We start from the raw sequence: 23,269 nt of genomic DNA, 5'->3' as shown, positions 1-23,269 counted from the left end.
CAGAAAAGTTTGAAAGTAACCAACCAGCAGTGAAACTTTTCCACACTTTTAAAAAAATATAAATCTACTGTCCAGATCCTTTTATATATAATCCCAAAATTCTGAATTAAACATATAATTCGACCAGTTTTCCTGTTTTCAAGCCTTCAATGTATTGAAAATGATTCAAAACTATTCCGAATGAAAGTAGGACCATTTGGAAAGGTATGAAAATAAAAAAAATAATAAAAAATTCCAGTTGCTGAGAATCTGAAATAGTTGGAAACCCAGTTGACTTTTCACATTGATGACATTTCCTCAAGTGGAAGATTTCACTGAAATTGCAGATTAGTTTTGCCAATTTCCGACTGATAAGACAAGATCACGATAATCAGTTTATTGTTACATGCATTGTACAAATGCCTAAAATTCTGATCACTGAATGTGCCAAATAGTTAACTGTAAATATAATGAGGAAGAGTGAATAGATTCAGATAATTGAGCAAAGATTCCATTTTGCACAGGGGCAGGTTAATTAAATTTATAATTTTCAATTAAAAAAAACTTTTTTATTTAGACATACAGCACAGTAACAGGCCATTTTGGCCCATGAGTCCGCGCCACTCAATTTACCTACATCCCCAGTACGCTTCGAATGGTGGGAGGAAGCCGGAGCTCCCAGGGAAAACCCATCCAGACATGGAGAGAATGTACAGACTCCTTACAGACAGCGCAGGATTCGAACCCTGGACCTGATCGCTGGCACTGCTACACTAACCATGCCACCCAATTGGATTCTTTAACTTTGTTCCATCTAGAAGCAGTCTGAACAGGTTTCAAAGATACCATATCTGACAAGACGAATACATCTGTGACTGGGAAAGATAGATAAAAACACAAGAGCCACATTAAGATGATTTAGATTTCACATTTCAGATTTATTGTCAAGGTACATACATGACATCACATACAACCCTGAGATACTTTTTCCTGCGGGCGCGGCAGAATTATCACTTACTGATAGTGCAAAAAACTACAAAATGTACATGTAAACAAATAAACAAATGTAAACCACTGTGTGCAATGCAGAGAGGAGGGAAAAAAGAGAAACAACAAAGTAAGAGTCCTTAAATGAGTTCCTGATTGTGTTTGTGGTTGAGGATTCTGATGGTGGAGGGGTAGCAACTGTTCTTTGATAATTGCTGCTGTTTTCTGACAGCAGCGTTCTCTATAGATGTTAGTTCGAAGGGGTTTGCCTGTGATGGCCTGGGCTGTGTCCACTACATTTTGCAGAGCTTTACGTTTGGGGGTATTGGTGTCCCCAGACCAGACCGTGATGCAGCTGGTCACCACACTTTCCATTACAAATCTTTTGAAATTTGCCAAGGTTTCCAATGTCAGAGCCAAACCTCCACAAATTTCTGAGCAAGTCGAGGTGCTGATATGCTTTCTTCGTGTGTTGGGTCCAGGAAATATTCTCCAAGATAGTGATTCCCAAGAATTTAAATTTACTCCCCGTCTCCACCTCTAATTCCCTCAATGATCCACTGGATTGTAGAACTCTGATTTTGCCTTCCTGAAGTCAACAATCAGCAAAGGTGCATACATTAGGATGCTCTTTATCATCTTCTTCTTTGGCTTGGCTTTGCGGACGAAGATTTATGGAGGGGGTAAATGTCCACGTCAGCTGCAGGCTCGTTTGTGGCTGACAAGTCCGATGCGGGACAGGCAGGGGAAAATTGGTTGGTTGGGGTTGGGTGTTGGGTTTTTCCTCCTTTGCCTTTTGTCAGTGAGGTGGGCTCTGCGGTCTTCTTCAAAGGAGGTTGCTGCCTGCCGAACTGTGAGGCGCCAAGATGCACGGTTTGAGGCGATATCAGCCCACTGGCGGTGGTCAATGTGGCAGACACCAAGAGATTTCTTTAGGCAGTCCTTGTACCTTTTCTTTGGTGCACCTCTGTCACGGTGGCCAGTGGAGAGCTCGCCATGTAACACGATCTTGGGAAGGCGATGGTCCTCCATTCTGGAGACGTGACCCACCCAGCGCAGCTGGATCTTCAGCAGCGTGGACTCGATGCTGTCGACCTCTGCCATCTCGAGTACTTCGACGTTAGGGATGAAAGCGCTCCAATTAATGTTGAGGATGGAGCGGAGACAACGCTGGTGGAAGCGTTCTAGGAGCCGTAGGTGATGCTTGTAGAGGACCCATGATTCGGAGCCGAACAGGAGTGTGGGTATGACAACGGCTCTCATCTACAGATTGGCATTTAACCCCATCCCCTCAAAATTGATTAAAAAACTCCAAGACCTGGGAGTTAACAACCCCACTGTGTAATTAGATCATGGATTTCCTCACCTCCAGACCACAATAAGTGAAGATTGGTAAGAACTTCTCCATAATCTCCATCAGTACTGGAGCACCCTGCTCTACTCACATTACACCTATGACTGTGTGCCTTGGTACAATAATAACACCATAAAGAAAGGGGATGAGTCAGTAATGTAATGGAGTATATATATTTGGAAGAATTTGGGTAAATTAGAGTAGGTTACATACATACACACATTTTAAAACAGATCTTATTTGAAATACTGAAGAATTCATATTCAGGAACATTGCAAAAACTATGGAGAATGCTATGCATATTTCACAAGTAGGTGCTAATTGAAATGACATCATGAAATGAATAGACCATTGTTTGGAGGTGACAAACTGGCTGTTTAAAAGTACCTACAGTGTGCTCACAGAAAGACCACTCCTGGGTTTTGTTTATCTAAGACAACAGATGGGAGCAGAAGGATAACTCCTGTTGTTTGCTGAAGAAGATGGGGGTTTTTGCAAGTGAGAGAGTCACATGGGCTTTCTGGCAGTTGGGAAGAAAGAGAGAGAGAGAAGACCAAGCTCAACAAGCTCTCTCAGCCAGTTTGTGTGACACTGAAGGCAGCTGAATAGTGCAAGCCAGGAAGCTTGTTGAAACAGAAAGCTCCAGAGCAGTGGATGGCTGGAAGTGCTATCTGTCTGATGTTTCTCTTGGAATAAGGGGAACTATGTGGTAGCCTGAAAGAAAGAGGTTATCATCTGGAGAACCCTGATGGGGCAAGTATCATCAGCAAGACCTTGAGGTGACTAATAACCATATAACAGTTTATGGCATGGAAACAGGCCATCTCGGCCCTTCAAGTCCACGCCGGTTCACTCAAACAACCCCACTAGATCCCCCTCACCTATTCTCCGCCCATAACCCTCCAACCCCCTCTTATCCATGTATATATCCAGCTTCCTCTTAAATGAAAGAATTGACTCTGCCTCAACTATTTCCTCTGGAAGATTCAGCCACCATTCTCTGAGTGAAGAAGCATCCTCTAATGTTTCTCCTAAAATTTTGCCCCTTTACCCTCAACTTATGTCCTCTTGTTTCAACCTCCCCTGCTCTCAGGGGGAAGAGTCTACTTGCATCTAGTCTATCTATTCTGTTCATAATTTTAAACACCTCTATCAAATCCCTTCTCAACCGTGTACGTTCCAATGAATAAAGTCCTAACCTCTTCAATCTTTCTCTGTACTCTAGGTATTTTAAGCCAGGCAATATCTTTGTAAATCTTCTCTGTACCCTCCTCCTTATCTATATCCTTCCTATAATTTGGAGACCAGAACTGAACACAATACTCCAAACTTGGCCTCACCAATGCCTTAAACAGTCACAGCATCACTTCCCAGCTCCTATACTCTATGCTATGATTTATGACGGCTAACATACCAAATACCTTCTTAACCACCCTGTCAAAATGAGAATCCACCTTCAAGGAAAGCTGCACCACAACTCCAAGATCTCTTTGTTCTTGTGCATTCCCCAATGTCCTTCCTTTTACTACATATGTCCTATTTTGATTATTTTTTTTCTGAAATGAAGCACCTCACACTTCTCTACATTAAATTCCATCTGCCATCTTTCAGCCTAACTCTCCAGACAAACCAAATCCCTCTGTAATCCCTGAAAACCTTCCTTGCTATCCACCACTCCCCCTATTTTCGTATCATCAGCGTATTTACTTACCCAGTTAACCATCCAATGATCCAAATCATTAATATAAATTATGATAGTGGTACCACAGTTGTGGAAATCCTGGAACAACAAATCTCTCTCTGCAAACCCGACAAGAACCTTCTTGAGTGGGAAACATTTACCTTTCGAGCACCAAAGCCTGGTGAACTTTATACCTGTTAAATTCTGTGCACAGTATAAGAATTGCCTGCAACCAGAGAACTTGGAAGAAGTGAGATTGAACTCTGAACCAAAGAACTTTTCTTAAATGTACACACACATTATGTACACGTGCGCTAAGAATTAGAAGGGGGTTAATTTTGGTTAGTTAAGTATTGAGATAATTTAAAGTTTGATTCTGTTTTCATGTTTAAAGGTAATTAAAAACAACTTTTGTCTCGGTGAATATCTATTGCTGCTGGGTTTTGGGGTCCTTTGGGCTCGTAACACCATACAGGATGGAGATTGAAAACTTGGCTGAATGGTGCACTAACAACAACCTTGCACTCAATATCACCAAAACTAAGGAGCTGATTGTTGACTTCAGGAAGGGAAAGCCAGAGGTATACAATCCAGTAATCATTGGGAGAATCAGAGGTGGAGAGGGTTAGCAAATTTAAGTTCTTGGGAATCACTATCTCGGAGGATCTTTCCTGGACCTGACATACCAATGGCATCATGAAGAAAGATCATAAGCACCTCTTCTTCCTCAGGAGTTTGCAAAGATTTGGTGTGACATCAGAAACCCTGGCAAATTTCTACAGAGGTTTGTTGAAAGGCATGTTAACCGGCTGCATTACAGTCTTGAGAGGAACACCAATACCCTTGAGGATAAAGCCTTCCAAAAGGTAGTGAACACAGCCGAGGACATCACAGGCAAAACCCTACCCACCATTGAGAACATCTACAGGGAACGTTGCTGTCAGAAGGTAGTAGCAATCACCAAAGACCCACACCATCCAGCACCACATCTCACTGCTGCCATCAGGAAAGAGGTATAGGTGCCACAAGACTCACAGCACCAGGTTCAGAAACAGCTGCTACCCCTCCACCATCAGACTCCTCAATGACAAACTCAATCAGAGACTTATTTAAGAACTCTTACTTGTCTACTTTATTGATTTTCTTTTGTCTTCTCTGTATTGCACAGTCAGTTTGTTTACATTATCTGTTTACAGTTCTTTTATTTGTTAACATGTTTACACTGTGTACAGTTTATTTTTTGCACTACCAATTAGTGGTAATTCTGCCATGCCAGTAGGAAAAAAGAATCTCAGGGATGTGTGTGATGTCATGTATGTACTCTGACAGTAAATCTGAATCCAACAATCATATTAGTGCGAGGTTATTGTTAGAGACTATTCGGAAAAGTTTTCAATCTTCCTCCTGTGTGCTGACTCATCACCTCTTTTTATACAACCGACTACTGTGGTATTGTCAGCAAATTTGTAGATGGTGTTGTTGTTGTACCAAGCCCCACAGTCATAGATGTAAAGTGAGTAGAGCAGGGGGCTTAGAATGCATCCCTGTGGTGCTCCAGTACTGATGGAAATCGTGGAGGAGATGTTCTTACCGATCCTCACTGATTCTGGCCTGTAGATGAGGAAATCCATGATCCAATTACATAGAGAGGTGTTGATTCCCAGGTCTTGGAGTTTGCTGATCAGTTTTGAAGGGGTGAGAGTATTAAATGCTGAACTATAGTTGATAAGAGCATCCTGATGAATGCATCTGTCTTGTCCAAATTTTGAAAAAAATAAGTTTATATTGTTCTAAAATATTATAATTTTGATTGTATCACATGCCCAACATATAAAACAAAAGGTCACAGTCAGTCTGGGTTAGTAGCAAAACCTCAATCAAGCTGAGCACTGGCACACCTCAGGGCAGTGTGCGCAGCCCACAACCGCTCACGATGCTAACTCAAAACTACACTGCCAGATTCCATTCTAACAGAATCATAAAGTTGGCCTCATTGGCAACAATGATGAGTTGGCTTACAGAGGCGAAGTTAGGAATCACAATATCCTGAGTCTCAATCTGGACAAGAGATGATTGTGGACCTCAGGAGGTCGAAGATCAACCATCTCCACTATTGGTTCTGTCATGGAGATAGTGGAGAGGACAAAGTTCCTTGGTGCACAAAGGATGACGTATTTTCAATACTCTTTGGGGCTCATTTACATCAAGAAGATTTTAAGCAACAAGATAAAGCTGCGATTTAAAAACTGAAGTCCTTACCCTCAAACTAATCTACGATAGGATGTCTGGAAATCTGATGTTTGACATTAAATAACATAATAACATAACAACAATTACAGCACGGAAACAGGCCATTAGGCCCTTCTAGTCCACACCGAACCAAATACCCCTTTCTAGTCCCACCTCCCTGCACAATGCCCATAAACCTCCATCTTCTTCTCATCCATATACTTGTCCAACCTTTTCTTAAATAATACAATTGACTCCGCCGCCACTATTTCTCCCGGAAGATGATTCCACACAGCTACCACTCTCTGAGTAAAGAAGTTCCCCCTCATGTTACCTCTAAACCTCTGCCCCCTAATTCTTAACTCATGTCCTCTTGTTTTAATCTTTCCTCCTCTTAACGGAAATAGTCTATCCACATCCATTCTGTCTATCCCTTTCATAATCTTAAATACTTCTATCAAATCCCCTCTCAACCTTCTACGCTCCAAAGAATAAAGAGCCAATCTGTCCAATCTCTCCCCATACTCCAGATGCTTAAACCCAGGCAACATTCTGGTAAACCTTCTCTGCACTCTCTCCACTCTGTTTATATCCTTCCTATAATTAGGCGACCAGAACTGCACACAGAACTCCAAATTAGGCCGCACCAACGTCTTATACAATCTCAACATCACCTCCCAACTCCTATATTCCATGCAATGATTGATAAAGGCCAGCATACTAAAAGCCTTCTTCACCACCCTATTCACGTGAGTTTCTACCTTCAGGGAACGATGTACCGATACTCCTAAATCTTTCTGCTCTTCTGTATTCCTCAATGCTCTCCCATTTACCACATATGTCCTATTCTGATTCTTCTTACCAAAATGAAGCACCTCACACTTATCAGCATTAAATTCCATCTGCCATTTTTCAGCCCACTTTTCTAAGCAGCCCAAATCCCTCTGCAATCCTTGAAAACCTTCTTCATTATCCACTATTCCACCTATCTTAGTATCGTCTGCATATTTACTCATCCAATTCACCACCCCATCATCTAGATCATTAATGTATATAACGAACAACAATGGGCCCAATACAGATCCTTGAGGCACACCACTGGTCACCGGCCTCCAACCTGACAGACAATTATCCACTACCACTCTCTGGCCTCTCCCTTTCAGCCAATGTTCAATCCATTTGACTATCTTAAAATTTATACCTAAAGACTGCACCTTCCTAAAGACTGCACCTTCCTAACTAACCTTGGAACTAACCTTCCATGTGGTACCTTATCGAAGGCCTTACTGAAGTCCATATAGACAACATCCACTGCACTACCCTCATCCACATTCCTAGTCACCTCTTCAAAAAATTCAATCAGATTGGTCAAACATGAGAAAGAGCATTAGACAGCATAATTTTGTCGATTTCTGTTACTGCTTTCTTTGGGAAATTGATGAGAGCAAGGAATGGGTAAGAGGTCAGAGAAAAGCACAAACAGGCTCATCTTCTTCCTTCCTGCAGACTGGAAGATATGCTCAGGTACGTGGCTTGGATTAAGAATGCCCACCACAAAACTGGCATTCATCATGCTTAAATCTGTGATGTACCTCCAGGCTGCTGAACTCTGATGTATCCCTATCAGTCAAGAGCACAAGAAGCCGGAGTCCCTCCAGCGGCAACTTCACTTCCCAATCTGGTTACCGAACCCTCGATCCCCCTCCAAATCTAAAGAACAGTCATCCTTGAATTCACTTACTGACACAGCCTCCACAACACACTGGGTTGGAAAATTCTAGACATTCACAACCCTGTGAGAGACACAATTCTTCCTCATCTCAGTGTTATAGAGACGACACGTTATTCTGGGATTCTTTCCCCCTTAGATTAAAATCACCCAACCAGAGGAAATCTTTCAGAATACAAAATGCTTCAAGAAGATTGAGTTCTGACTTAACATGAATGCAATTCCAATCATAGATTATTTCGACCTAGCAGTTATCTTGAATCCATTTCTTAGCATTGATACATCTTAAACAGGGATAGCAGGATCCTGAATGCACGCAAAACAGGCATAAAATGGAATTTTCCAGACTGCCTCCTTTTCATTCTTCAATACAACACAAGCGTTCAATTTGGTGATCCTGCATCATTTCTGTATCAGCTCTTTAAGTCATAAACTTTCCTGGTGATGAACAGAAAGGAGCAATACTATCTTATTCATTGAATTTAAATGGGCACACAAGGAACGCACGTTCTCCCTTTCTGAAGCCCCTTTCTCACTTGCAAGTGGTCCCAGGAATTAGGCCTAAAAAGGGTCTAAAGAGTGTGAAAGGAAAAATCTTCTCATCACTGGCATGAGATGAGGTCACCCCACGCCAGGGGGCCTTGAACCCCTCGTACAATCTCCAGCGTCTGCAGATGCCAGCATTACAATCAGGCAACTGTAAAACGGGCAATTGCATTCTGGGACAGAAATGACCCAAGTTTATGCAAGAGTCCAGGAACATAAAGGAAGAAAAGATTAAAATGAAGGTATAAACTTTGCTGTGGGTAAGTTGCAGCAGGAGAGAGAGAGAGAGAGAGAGAGAGAGAGAGAGAGAGAGAGAGAGAGAGAGACAGAGAGAGACAGAGAGAGACAGAGAGAGACAGAGAGAGACAGAGAGAGACAGAGAGAGAGAGAGGAAATAAATAGCAATAGTGAACAATTTTTAAACAGCGTGGGAAAGTTGGTAGCGCTATAGCGCACAATTTATAAAGACTGGGAAAAAATGATGGCAACCCTTTCATGAGTGCTCTGTGCATGTAGCTGTGTATACATTTCCTCTGCTGCATGGCATTCTAGGAGGGCAGTTCCACCATAATTTTTCCCCCACTATATTTATATATTGTGCGTGATAGCACTACCAACTTTCACATGCTATATAAATTGTGTGCGATAGTGCTACCAACTTGCCCACGCTGTTTAGAAATTGTCTGCTATTGCTTTTTATTGCTAGCACTTTCCCACAGTTCCTTATAAAGGTTTATAATAAGCTGGCAGATCATCAACAGGGGCTGAAGGGCTCATACTGTGCTATACATAAAGCTTAATTATGTCATAAAGTATGATGAATTTTGTTCAAATATAAGATCATAATACATTGATCAGGATTTAGGGCAGGTCCACCATCACTCGATGCATCATGACATCACCAGTAGAAGGTAGAACTCTAGTCCGGGGATTGCTCCTTGCAAGTATGAATGCATGCAGTGTCCCAGTTAAGAATGGCCATATATGAACAGCAAAAATGCCATTCCTATCCCAGAACACTGAGCAGCCAATTTAGTGGGATGCAAGTGTAAAAGGGGTTTAAAACTTTGCCTTTTCCTGAAAGTAGTACAAGTCATTCTGAAGATAGATGCAATGTTAAAAATGACAAATGGAAGGGGGAAAAATTCTCCAATGTAACAAAGGTATGACATCAAGGACACAAAGAGAAAGCATTTAACTGCATCAGAAATAAGTAGCAACATCTTGGTCTGCACGAAGAATTCCAAAATCAATCCCAGAATGAGGAAAAACAGAATCCTGCAAATGTCATAATTTGGAAGAGTTAGAAACACCAGAATACAGGTACAAATCCCAGGAAGGAAACAAAGAAGCATTGAGGTCATAAGTGAAAAGCAGGCCGAGGCTGCAGGAGACTCAGATGTAGCTATAGTGAAACAAACCAAAAACAGCCAAACTTCACTCAATTCCAACATCTTAGCCTGCATTTGTTTGAGAAGTTAAACAAGCACTGCTTCAAAAAAACACCACTCAAGTTCAAAATTTCTTTTCAGATGGTTGCACTATTTGTTAACAACTTTTTTGCATTCAGCTCTGCGACTCAACTGGTTCATCCAGACCTTGTAAAAATACTAAAGTTATGAGCCGATCTTTCTGAAGCTGTTCTGAACCTCAAAAATGGCATTTTGGACAAATTGTGTTCTTTCAATCATGATTAACTGCTGTCTATTCCTTCTCAAGTGGGTTAATCATTGTGTTACATGTCCAACTATGAGAGGATACAACTATTAGATAATGTTGCTGATCAGCCATCAGTATGGGAATTAGGGAGGATGAAGTAGCTGCTGCAATGAATTGGATCAGCAAGTTTGCTGATGACACAAAGATAGGAGGCATTGTGGATTGTGAGGAAGATTTTCAAAGCTTGCAGAGGGATCTAGATCAGCTGGGAAATTGGGCCAGTAATAGCTGATGGAATTTAATGCAGATAAGTGTGAAGTGTTGCACTTTGGAAGAGCAAATCAGGGTAGGACATATACATTAAATGGTGTGGAGGCGGAAAGAGATCTGGGAATATGTATACATTGTTCCCTGAAGGTGGTGTTGCACGTGGACAGGGTTGTAAAGAAAGCATTTGGCATCTTGGTCTTCATAAATCAAAGTATTGAGTACAAAAAGTTGGAATGTTATGTTGAAGTTATTCAAGTCATTGGTATGACCATACTCAGAATATTGTGTGCAGTTCTGGTCACCCAGCAGCAAAGATATCAATATTGCAGAGAAGATTTACTAAGATGTTGACAGATCTTCAGAAGTTGAGTTACTGGTAAAGATTAAACAGGTTAGGACTATACTCCTTGGAATGAAAAAGAATGAGGAGAGACTTGATAGAGGTTTATAAGATTATGAGGGGTATAGAGAGCAGATGTGAGTAGGATATTTCTTCTTAGATTGGAGAAGATAAATACGAGAGGCCATAGCTGAAAGGGGAGGGGTATAAGGGGAATATTGGGGAGAAGTTTTTCACTCAGAATGTGGTAGGAGTGTGGAATGAGCTGCCACCTGATGTAGCGAATGCAGATTCAACCTTGAGTGTTAAAAATAAATTGGATCAATACATGGATAGGAGAGGCCTAGAGGGTTATGGAATGAGAACCGATCAGTGGACTAGCTAGTTTTATTGGTCAGCACAGACCAGAAGAGTTGAATGGCCTGTTTTTCTGTGCTATAATGTTCTATGGTTTAAAAATAAATGTTATCATCATCTGGAGTACTTGGTAAGAGTTCTATTTGTGATTCAACTTATAAAATATGGTGCTCTCATTTCAGGTATAAAGGAAATACACAATGCACTCTTAAACCATTCCCAGTCCTATGCTTTCCTCATTTGGCTGGACTCAACCAGCATTGGGTGTAATAGTCACAACAACTGATCTCAAATCTTGGCACAAAGGCGAGGGATGGTGAGTTAAGCAGATTCATAGAAAATCATTTCACTTTCTTGCAATTATCATATATATCTGCTATAAAATGCGTAGATTTACATGATATGGAGTAAAGAGCAAACATTCGAAATTCTGTTTTGTTGAATAATGTGCCAACATTCTATGTTTGGACCTTGTACAGAAAGAAATGCAAATTGGGTAAGTACCAGTATAAAATAGTGATGAGGTGACATAAAATCAGTTTGTTATTTCAAGTGTTATCCAAACTTTGAGAAGTCATAAGAAAACCTTGAGCAAACAATGAGGGACCCAGCTTCCATGGAGTCAACATCTTGGAGAGAAACAAGAACTCTATGGATGATGGAAAACTAGAGTGCTGGAAGAACTGTGGTGAGGCAGCATCCATGGAAAGCAAGAGACAGTCGATGGTTTTGACTGTAAGCTTTTCATCATGAGTAGCAGTGGGCAGATAGCGTGCTGCCAGAAATAGCTACTTTAGCAAAATATATCCAATGTGTGGTCACACTGACCCTCTGGTACTGGTTCCAAAAATCTCAAATGACTGCAACACCAAGCTATACTGAGAAATAACATCTGATGCCTTCTAAAGACAGTGAAGCCACAGAAACACGGCCAAAATAACAAGAGCAAAAGTCAAAAGGTGTAAATCTTTTCATCACAAATTATACTAATTAACATTTCTTCAATATCAGATTTAGTAACATCACCTATTTCTAAAAACAGGTGATCTATACATCCTGAATAAGTAATCTTCAAATATACTCAGCTCATTGGAGCCAAAACAAATAAAACATTCGATTTTTGACGGTTTTGCCTTCTTCGACGGTGATTCACATCAGGAAGCAGCTGCTAAATTGTTGAAACCTCAGCTCATGCTCAGTGTCAAACATGTTTTTTAAAATTTATTTGTAGGATGTGGTGGTGTAGGACTGACAATCTGTATCGTCCATCTCTAATTGTCCCCAAACCAAGTGGAATGACAGCAATTCAGAGGGCAGTGAAAGAGTGAACCAGATTACAGTGGGACTGGCTAGGCTGGCCAATTTCATTCCCTGGAGAATGTTAAGACAACCCCATGGGCTTTTACAACAACCAGTACTTTCACGGCAACCATTACCAATAACTAGTTTTGTTTTATTGGATTCAATTTCTTCAATTTGAACGTGGTTCTATCAATAACTCAGGCCTTTGGATCTTGTCTAGTCATGACCACTGCTAACCAATCTCAACAAAGATGTACTTTCTAGCGGTACTGACCCAGTCAGCATGATCTTTCCTTTGAGAAACACAAAAATTACTGATGCTGGAATCTTAGGTAACAAAGAGAAGCTGGAGTGACTCAGCAGGTCAGGCAGCATCCATGGTTAGAAATACTGGAGTTAGTCAATGAGTATGGTTAGGACCCTTCTTCGAGACCTGATCACACTGCCTGGCCCGCAGAGTTCCTTCAGCTTCTCCACATTTCTTCCTTTGCCTGATGACACCAAAAATTATTCATAGTCTTCACTTCTCTGCCACCAAAACTAAGATGAGTGGGGAGTTAAACTTGAAAAGCTCCTGGAAAAAGAACAAATTCTTAAATTATTTCCATAATCTGAATATTTGCAAATTCCTTTTCTTTAAATTGGGATGACAGCTACACCAGTCTTTTTGTGAAGCAAAATTGTTATTTCCTGCATGAGAACTATATTCAAGGGCACTAAAGACTGCAGAATTAATCTTTTTTTCTCTGGCATGAGTAAAGGTTGAACAGGAAATTAGATTTTTCATCACAAATCAGTTTATTTAGGTCCATGTCCTGACCATAATCCTATTGATAATTTGACAGTAGATTACTGTCTTACTTAATGTGATGCAAGGACATTAGTGTTTTCTGAGGTTGCTAACAGTATTTCTTGAATCATAAAAAACAAAGAAAATTTTATTCTGCATTTCAGTATGTTGTGTTTGACATTGGGGACCAAATTAATGAGTAACAAATAATAAACATTCGAAAAGGAAAGTTTGTTCTCCAACAAAACATTTTTCAGCTGATAATTACACCCGCAATATGGAGAGCTGTTTCCACCTTTCTCAAGGCATTCATTTTAATAGCCTGAATGACAACAAAAAAAGAATGTTATTTTTGTTGCAATACAGAAAATATCTATTTAGAAAGCAGTGAAAAGGTGGGTAAATGACCAAATTTAACAAATCACCTGTTCTCTAAATAATTATGTTAATTAGGCAAAACAAAAACATAATAACAGCAGGAATAATACTTACTCTGCAATGAATTACCACCACATGAAGTGGGTCATTGTTTAGCCATGTCTCCATTGCTTTGCATATGGTGCACATCTTATCCAGAGCTGGTGCATGAAGATCAGGCCAACCAACGTCCATCAGCTGAAACAAGAAGCACAGTTCAGATATTTTAGGGACAACAGCAGCCCCTTGGCACAATTTCCATTGTGATTCTGTGCATGTAAGTCAGAAACAGGTGTAGGGTACATGGCCTCTTAAAGCCTGATCTGCAATTCAGTAAATGCATGGTTGATCCTAACTCCACATCCCCATCTCCGAATTCATAACTTTTTTGAGGCCATCCTGGCCTTGTGATCCTCAAATACATGTGGCTCACCTTTCAGGTCCACTGCTTCTGCTTACACTAACCATTGTGAAAGATAGCTCCAAGAGTTACAACTCTCAGAAAAGCATTTTATTGAATTGGTCTGCAGTGGATAACCTCTTATTCTCAAGGAATGACTCATGGCTTGGGAATTATCCTCCAAGAGCATCTATTCTTTCCACTTTCACAGTGCATTTTAATCAAGCCCCCTCACTTTTCTCCAATGAATGCAAATTTTGCCCTTTCAGTCTTTTGTTCAAGGGGTAATCCACCCATTCCAGGCATCAGACAAATACATTTTATCTTAAATACTTCAAACACATTAACAATTTGTAAGATAGATTTGTGTACCAAATTAGTTACAATAAACATCTTTCTTTGGCTTGGCTTCGCGGACGAAGATTTATGGAGGGGTAATGTCCACGTCTGCTGCAGGCTCGTTGGTGACTGACAAGTCCGATGCGGGACAGGCAGGCACAGTTGCAGCGGTTGCAAGGGAAAATTGGTGGGTTGGGGTTGGGTGTTGGGTTTTTCCTCCTTTGTCTTTTGTCAGTGAGGTGGGCTCTGCGGTCTTCTTCAAAGGAGGTTGCTGCCCGCCGAACTGTGAGGCGCCAAGATGCATGGTTTGAGGCGATATCAGCCCACTGGCGGTGGTCAGTGTGGCAGGCACCAAGAGATTTCTTTAAGCAGTCCTTGTACCTCTTCTTTGGTGCACCTCTGTCTCGGTGGCCAGTGGAGAGCTCGCCATAGAACACGATCTTGGGAAGGCGATGGTCCTCCATTCTGGAGACGTGACCCACCCAGTGCAGTTGGGTCTTCAGCAGCATGGATTCGATGCTTGCGGACTCTGCCAGCTCGAGTACTTCGACGTTGGTGATGAAGTCACTCCAATGACGCGGAGACAGCGCTGATGGAAGCGTTCTAGGAGCCGTAGGTGATGCTGGTAGAGGACCCACGAAATAATCACTGACTTACGACAGAGCAGCTATGGCATAGGATGTCATAGGTACCCTGTGGTTAGAAAGGGATGACTTAAGGTGGAATGTGAATGGGAAAAAAAGGTTGAGGACCACTGTCTTAGAATGTTAACATTTGTTATATTGCACAATACGCAGCAGCAGAATATGTTTACTAGATGATTCCGGATAAAACAAATGTGGATTTTCCACTGTTTAAAGTCGTAAAAAAATCAAAATCCCTCACAGCTAAACATAAAAATCACCATTTTGGGTAGCAGGAGCTATTATTAGAATGAATGGCCGTGCTTGTAGTTAATTGAATTCCCCATCTGCAGTGGAAACCAAATGGACATGAATTCCCAATGAAAGTAATGGAAATTCCTTAAACATGTGGTTTTAACCAACTTGATCACCCATTGAAAAATAACGGAAATTTCTGAAATTCCAGAAAGGAAAAGGGTAAAAGTCAATGGAACAAGGGGACTATTAAATTTACAATGAAAGTTGAAGATGTTGAGCTGTAACCCATGGAACAAGAGGGAAAATAAGTAAAGAGACCGATACAAGTCATATGGAACACAACAAAAGAATTAATGCTGAAAAATTATTACAGGGATGAGTATTAAAAAAATTAGGGCAAAAGAATGTTGGCCATAAATAAGGAATTGAAGCAGAGATATTTTACACCAAGGTTAACCAACATCTGGATTGTGTTACCGTGAAAAATCATTAAAGCAAATAGAATAAATGATAACAAGATGTGTTTGGAGAGAAAGAATGGAACCAAGTGACATGTGAGGAAACAGGAATGGGAAGTAGAGGTCAATCAAAATGCAAGGGTATTCCTGGAATTTGAATCTTTTTGTGACTCCTACTTCTTGTATTCTTCATGTTTTATTTTTTTTTTTCCTGCAGTGGCAGTGGAAACAGTAACAGAACAATCCACAATTAATTTAATAAATGCAACTGAGACTGATCCTTCAAAGGATGTCAACTAATGATTTGGATTAAAAATGTCAACATTTCTCAAAACACATCATTCAAAACTTCATGAAAAAAATTGGACTCAAAATTGCAATGATGCCTTCTGTACCCAGTAGCTTGCCCATCATGTAAATGATCAATAGAATAAAGCATCTTCCACTGTTCCATCCAGGACCAATTAATGAACAACTTGGAAAATGGATGCTGCCGTGCAAAACATTTGCTGTTCCCAAATATCCTTTGATGCCATATTATGCATCAGGAAAACAACAGCAGCACCTACTTAGACCAAAAGGAGCAGAATGAGGCCATTCAACCCATTGACTCCATTCTGCCATTCAAATCATGACTGATATATTTTTCCTCTGAACCAATTCTCCTTGAGCATGCCAGCATAAAGGAAATTAAACTGGTACAATACTATCCACATGCATTGTGATCAAATATTCAGCTTCCAATTTATTATTCAATTACTACAAGTTCAAATTAAATGCCATATATGTATTGAAAATGAAGTGATAGAGGTTGTTGTCAAGCAGGCCAGTAAACATCTCACTCATGGTATTACAAGACATAGTACAAAACTACAGAGCTGCAGAGGGGGAGAGAGAGAGAGTGTGTGTGTGTGTGTGTGTGTGTGTGTGTGTGTGTGTGTGTGTGTGTGTGTGTGTGTGTGTGTGTGTGTGTGTGTGTGTGTGTGTGAGAGAGAGAGAGAGAGAGAGAGAGAGAAAGAGAGAGAAGAGAAGAGAGAGAGAGAGAGAGAGAGAGAGAGAGAAATCAGTTGGTAGGGAACCAATGCTATATAATTTTACTACTTAGGGATTCATTCAGGAGTCTTACAATGAGAGGAAAGAAACTGTCCCTGAATCTGGTGTGTGTGATCTGACACTTGTGAATCTTCTTCTTGATAGGAGGTGGTGAAGAATGTCTGGCTGGGGTGGGATGAGGCTTTTAACTTCCTGGCCAGGGAATGGATTTACTGGAGGGGAGGGGATTGTGTATGATGGACTGAGGCACGTTCACAATCCTGTACAACTTCTTCCGGTCTTGAATGGAACAATTTCCGAACCACCCAATGATGCATCCTGCGAGGATGCTTTCAATGGTGCATCTGTGAAAGTTGCTTAGGTATACTGGTAACATGCTGAAATGTCCTTAGGCCTGAGGATGCCATTGCATTGACGTGGGTGGACCAGGACTGGAAATGATTCACCCAGGGAATTGAAAGCTGTCAACTATCAGCGGAACGGTTATTACAGCATCAGTGACCTATATTGGAATCCAGCGCTGTCTGTAAGGAGTTTGTACATTCTCACCATGTCTGTGGGTTTCCTCCAGGTGCTCCACTTTCCTTCCACCCTTCAAAATGTACCAGGGTCATAGGTTAATTGGGCAGCATGGGCTCGTGGGCCAGAAGGTCCTTTTACTGTGCTGTATGTCTAAATTACATCTCCGCCTCAGCACTGGTAATGCACTGGGGAGTGAATTTTACCCTTCACCCCCAGAAGTCTATAACCAGCTTGAGGGAGAAGCTGTTGACTTGGCACCAAGCCACAAATCCCTGAGTCTTTCTTCTATACTCCATTTTGTTGTTGTTAGATATCCTGCCTACGACACTGTAGTATAATCAGCAAATTTATCGATGTTGTGGAGCTGTGTTTGGCCACGCAGTCATAGGTGTGTGGGAGTTTCATAGGGGACTAAGTACAGAGCATTGTTGCGCCCTGATGATGGATATTATGGAGGAAATGATGTTACCAATCCACACTGATTGAAGCTTGCATGACAGGAAGTCATAGATTGAATTGCTAAGATGAGTGGTGAGACCAAGATCACGTAATTTGTGATTTGTTTGTTGAATAGAAATGAAGTGTAATTGATAAACACAAATGTCCTTGTGGTGCATGTGTTTCGGCAACTGGTGAGTACTGGAAGCTGAACTTTGCTTGCAGGGCATTTAAAAAGCAAGGAGAGCAAAGTAGAGCCAGGACTATTAGAGGAGTTCAGAAGGTTTAAAACAGGAGCCATTACAGAAATGTGTTTGTCGGGTGGAGAGGATTGGGTATTAAATATACAAGAATATCAGGTAATAAGGAAGGACAGGCAGGAAGGTAAAGAGTGGTGGATAAGTTGAATTAGTTAAGGAAGAGATCAGGGGAATTGTGGGAGATAATGTATGATCTAAGAAGCAAAATGTTGAATCCATTTGGGTAGAGATGAGGAATCCTAACGGGGAAATAAAATACTGGTGGGACCGAGGGAGTTGCCTACAGGTCACCCAAAAATAACAGTACAGTGGCCCAGGCAATAAATCAAAAAGTATCTGAGGCATGCACGGATGGAACAACAGTCATCATTAACAATTTTAGCACGTACATAGACTAGGTTGGAATCAGGTTGGTGAAGGCAATTCGCCTTTTATCGAATGCACACATGATGGCTTTCTTGAACAGCATGTTACTGAACCTACAAGGGAAGATCTTGGATCTTGGATCTGGTCCTGTGCAATAGAAAGAGTGATTGAGTTTCTCATACAAATGGAGGGTCTAAAGCCCCAGTGCGATGCCTAAACAAAGGAAACTATAAGGGGATGAGGGAGAGGTTGGCCAGGGTAGATTGGGAATGCAGGTTATATGGAGGAACAATTGAGGAACAGTGGAAGACTTTCAAAGAGATTTTTCACAGTGCCCATCAAAAGTATATTTCAGCTAAAAGAAAGGACAGTAAGGGTGGGGACAGCCAGCCCTGGAGAACTAAGGAAATAAAGGAAGGCATCAAACTAAAAGCTTGTGTATACAAAATTGTCAAGAGCAAAGGAGAACTTAGAAGACTGAGAATTTAGTAACAAAGAACCACAAAGCAATCAAAAAGGAGAGGGAAGATAGACTATGAGAAAAGATTAGCATAAAATACAAAACCAGACAGTAAAAGGATGGCTAAAGTGAAGGTTGGTCCCTTGGAAGATGAGAAAGGGAATTGATACTGGGTTATGAGGAAGTGGGTAAGATTATTTTGGTTCAGTCTTCACAGTGGAGGACACGTTGAAAATGCCAAAGACAGATGTTATGGCTGTGATGGGAAATGAGCATCTGGATGTCATAATTATCACTAAACCTGAAGTAGTACTGTATTCAGAAAACTTGAGGTTCTAAAGAGGAATAAGTCCCCTGATCCTGGTGGAATGCATCCCAGGGTACTGAAAGAAATGGCACAAGTTATAGTTGAGGTACTGGTGAGAACTTACCAAAATTCTCTGGACTCTGGGCAGGTCCCGCTGAATTGAAAGAGGGTGAATGTCACACTACTATTCAAAAAATGTTTGTAGGCAAAAGACAAGGAACTATAGGCCATTTATGTTAACACCTGTAGTTGGGAAAATGCTTGAAGCTATCATTAAAGAAAAAAAAGTGAGGTATCTGGAGCAAAATGGATCTATCAGCCAGGCGCAGCATGGTTTAGCAAAGGCAGGTCCTGTTTGACAAATTGACTGGAGTCAATCTACATAATTGACTGTTCATAATCTACATAAATGATCTGGAAAAGATAAATGTGAGGTTATCCACTTTGGAAGGAAGAAAGGAAGATCAGAATATTATTTAAATGGCAAGCGATAGCAGCATTATGTCATGCAGGACATGGGAGGGCATGTGTATGAATCACTTAAGGTTAGTTTGTAGGTGTAGCAGGTGAACAAGGCGACAAATGGAATATTGGCCTTCATTGATGGAGGGATAGAATAAAGACCAGGGAGATTACGTTGCAACTAAGGTACTGGTGAGGCTGCATCTGGAGTATTGCATGCAGTTCTCGTCATCTGACTCAAGGAAGGCTGTACTAACTTTGGAGGTGGTGCAGAGGAGGATCACCAGTTTGATTCCAGTGATGAGGGGATAAGCCAATGAGGAGAGATCGAGTCGCCTGGGACTGCACTTGCAGGAACTTAGAAGAATGAGAGGAGATCTTATAAAAACATATAAAATTATGAAAGACATAGATACGATAGAGTTAGGTAAGCTCTTTCTATTCATAGGGGAGACTAGAACTAGGGGACATAGCCTCAAGATTCAGAGGAGTAGATTTAGGTCAGAGATGAGGAGGAATTGTTTTTCCCCCGAGGGTGGTGAATCTGTGGAATTTGCTGCCCATTGAAACAGTGGAGGCTACCTCAGTAAATATATTTAAGACAAGATTGGATAGATTTTTACATAGCAAGGGAATTAACCGATAGTAGGGGAAAAATACAGGTGGGTGGAAATGAACCTATCATCAGATCAGCCATGATCATATTGCATGGCAGAGAAGGCTTGATGAGCCTGAGAGCCTACTTTTAGTCCTATTTCTTATGTTCTTTTGTTTCAGGGATAAATGTGAAGTGAAGGACCTGGCACCAACTGTGGACCTATTTCAATGAAATGTGAACTAGAGTGAGTCAAGGAGTGGGGGGGGGGGGGGGGGGGGTGGGCTGGTATGTTGTTCGTGTGAGCCATGAACAACCTCTTGAAGTACTTTATGATGGCAGATGTCTGGGCCACTGGCCGACAGTCAGTTAGCCCCATCATATTCTTCTTCAGCACTGGGATGATAATGCCTGTTGGAGAAATAGGTTGAAGAGGTCTGTGGCTATTGTCATCAGTTAGTCTGTGCAGACACAGATGATACATCTGGGGATTTTACCTGGTCCAGTCGCTTTTCACGGATTCACTCTCCTGAAGGCTGCTGTGACATCTGCAGTGATGACTGTGGGTATGGGTGTGTTTACGATAGGAAGTATTTTCCACAGGCTCCCTGGTCCCATGCATGTTACGAGCTTTGAATGCACTGAACTTATCCAGGAGCAATGCACTGTCATTCACTATTTTACCCAGTTTTACTTTGTGGGCAGTAATGACATGCATGCCCTGGTGACCATGAGCATTGCCTGGGACTCAAGTTTGGTCTTATAGTGCCTTTTGGCATCTCTGATGGTCTTTTGAAGGTCGGACCTGGCTTTCTTGCACAGCGCTGGGTCGTCTGACAAATACAGTATGTTCGTTCCTTCAGTAATAAGGTTTAACTGTGGCTTCCTGTATGTTGATTTAAAAATCACAATCCATCGTGATTCATTGTATCATGGCTTGGCTAACAACTTGATCCTAAATAGTAATCTTGTATTAGGGCTAGGGAATGGGCGGGGTGGGGTTGAATTTGAGGCAAATAGTCCATAGTCAGAAACGGTGTCACCTGTGCATGCATCACGTTTAAAGAATGCTCAGTTATTAACTTTTTTTTCCATATTATATTCCATGAGACCAAATGATAATTTACCTTCTTCGAAGTGTCAGATTGGAGGGTTGCAAATGTTGTTTCATCATTCAAAAAAGGCAGTAGGTGTAGGCCAAATAATTATCGGCCAATAAGTTTGACTTCGGTGGTGGGTAATGTTATGGAGGTATTCTTCGAGATAGTATATACTCATATCTGGATAGGCAGGGATTGATTAGGGGCACCCAGCATGGGTTTGTAAAAGTAAAGTCCTGTTTGACCAACCTTGTTGAGTTTTTTGAGGAAGTGGCAAAAAAGGTGGATGAAGGTAGAGCATCTACTTTAGTAAAGCTTTTGATAAGGTTCTTCATGGAAGGTTCATAAGGAAGGTTCAGTCACTAGGAATTAGTAGAGAGATTGTGACATGGGTTCAGAGGTGGCTGGGAGATAGACAGCAGAAAGTCATGGTGGGACAACTGTATATCAGGTTGGAAGCCTGTGACAAGCGGGGTGCCTCAGGGATTGGTGCTGGGACCCTTGTTGTTTATCATTTATATTAATGATTTAGAGGAGGGTGTGGTTAACTGGGTAAGCAAATATGCGGATGATATGAAAATAGGGGGAGTGGTGGATAGTAAGCTAGATTTTCTTGGATTACAGAAGAATTTGGTTTGTTTGGAAGAGTGGGCTGAAAGATGGCAGATGGAATTCAATGTAGACAAGTGCGAGGTGTTGCATTTCAGTAAAAATAACCAGAATAGGACATATACAGTTAAGGGGAGGGCATTGAGGCATGCAGAGGAGTAAAGCGACCTGGGGGTTATGGTACAGAGTTCACTGAAGGTGGATTCCCATGTAGACAGGGTGGTTAAGAAGGCATATGGTATGCTGGCCTTCATAAATCATAGTATAGAGTATAGGAGCTGGGAGGTGATGTTGCAGCTGTTTAAGGCATTGGTGAGGCCAGGTTTGGAGTACTGTGCTCAGTTCTAGTCTCCAAATTATAGAAAGGATATAGATAAGGTGGAGAGAAGGTTTACAAGGGTGTTGCCTGGCTTACAGCATCTGGATTACAGGGAGAGACTAAGGAGACTAGGACTTCATTCATTGGAACATAGATGACTGAGAGGGGACTTGATAGAGGTATTTAAAATTATTAAAGGAATAGATAGACTAGACATAGACTCTTTCCCCTGAGGGCAGGGGAGGTTGGAACAAGAGGCCATGAGTTAAGGGTAAGGGGGCAACACTTTAGGAGAAATATTAGAGGTGGCTTTTTCACTTAGCGAGTGAGTGGTGGCAGAATGAAATGAACTTCCGAATGAGATAGTTGCATCAGGGTCCCTTCTGCCATTTAAGAGAAGGTTGGATGTGTACATGGAGGTGAGGGGGTTGGAGGGTTATGGGCGGAGAGCGGGAGGTTTGAGCTAGTGGAGTTGTTCTAGTGAACCAGTGCGGACTCGAAAGGCCGACATGGCTTGTTTCCGCTCCGTAAATGGTTAATTCTGTAAGTGGATATTTCTATTACCTGAACAACTATTATATGGAAGTCACCTTTGGTCTACTTTCAGACATGTTGATATAGGAATGCCTTGTGGTGCCACCTGGACAGTGAGGATGTTGGTTTGACCAGAAGTTTTAAGACATTTTTTTGACCAAGTGTCGAGCAACAAATTGTACGATTGGGAAGGAGGTCCTAAGCTGAACTTTTTCAAAGGGTGAAGTACATTTTGTATTCTCCAACAAGCTACGAATCTGTACTATACAATGTTCAAAAACAATTATCAAATGCCCATTTTATCAACGTTTTGTGCATATGTTGAAGCCAGTGACATCTGAACACCAGCTTTTCAGAGGTAATTTATCTCTGAAATACATCAACCGTCATTACAAGAAATCTGGTCCAGAGACCTCTGGAATCAATCTGCACAAGATTTTAATTGCAATTCACTCCTCAGGCAAAGTCAATGACAAACAAGAACAAAATGGGAGTAAAGGATTTGTGTTGATTTTCCTTGCATTGC

The 23,269-nt window shown here is 41.3% G+C and overlaps 1 protein-coding gene across 16 annotated transcripts in view; it reads right to left on the bottom strand.

The window, feature by feature from the left end:
- The window catches only part of LOC138750166 (tensin-3-like), a 480,425-nt gene that overhangs the window by 151,586 nt on the left and 305,570 nt on the right, over positions 1-23,269 (bottom strand). For all 16 annotated transcript variants that reach the window (XM_069912329.1, XM_069912327.1, XM_069912319.1 and 13 more), the window contains one exon: positions 13,716-13,838. In XM_069912329.1, the coding sequence (XP_069768430.1) occupies positions 13,716-13,838 (123 nt within the window). The remainder of the gene's footprint in view (positions 1-13,715; positions 13,839-23,269) is intronic.

This window comes from Narcine bancroftii, chromosome 1 (assembly GCF_036971445.1).
Source record: "Narcine bancroftii isolate sNarBan1 chromosome 1, sNarBan1.hap1, whole genome shotgun sequence".
In the NCBI taxonomy this organism is placed as follows: domain Eukaryota; kingdom Metazoa; phylum Chordata; class Chondrichthyes; order Torpediniformes; family Narcinidae; genus Narcine; species Narcine bancroftii.
The sequence above is the reverse complement of the archived record's forward strand: the minus strand, read 5'-3'. Positions and strand labels throughout refer to the sequence as shown.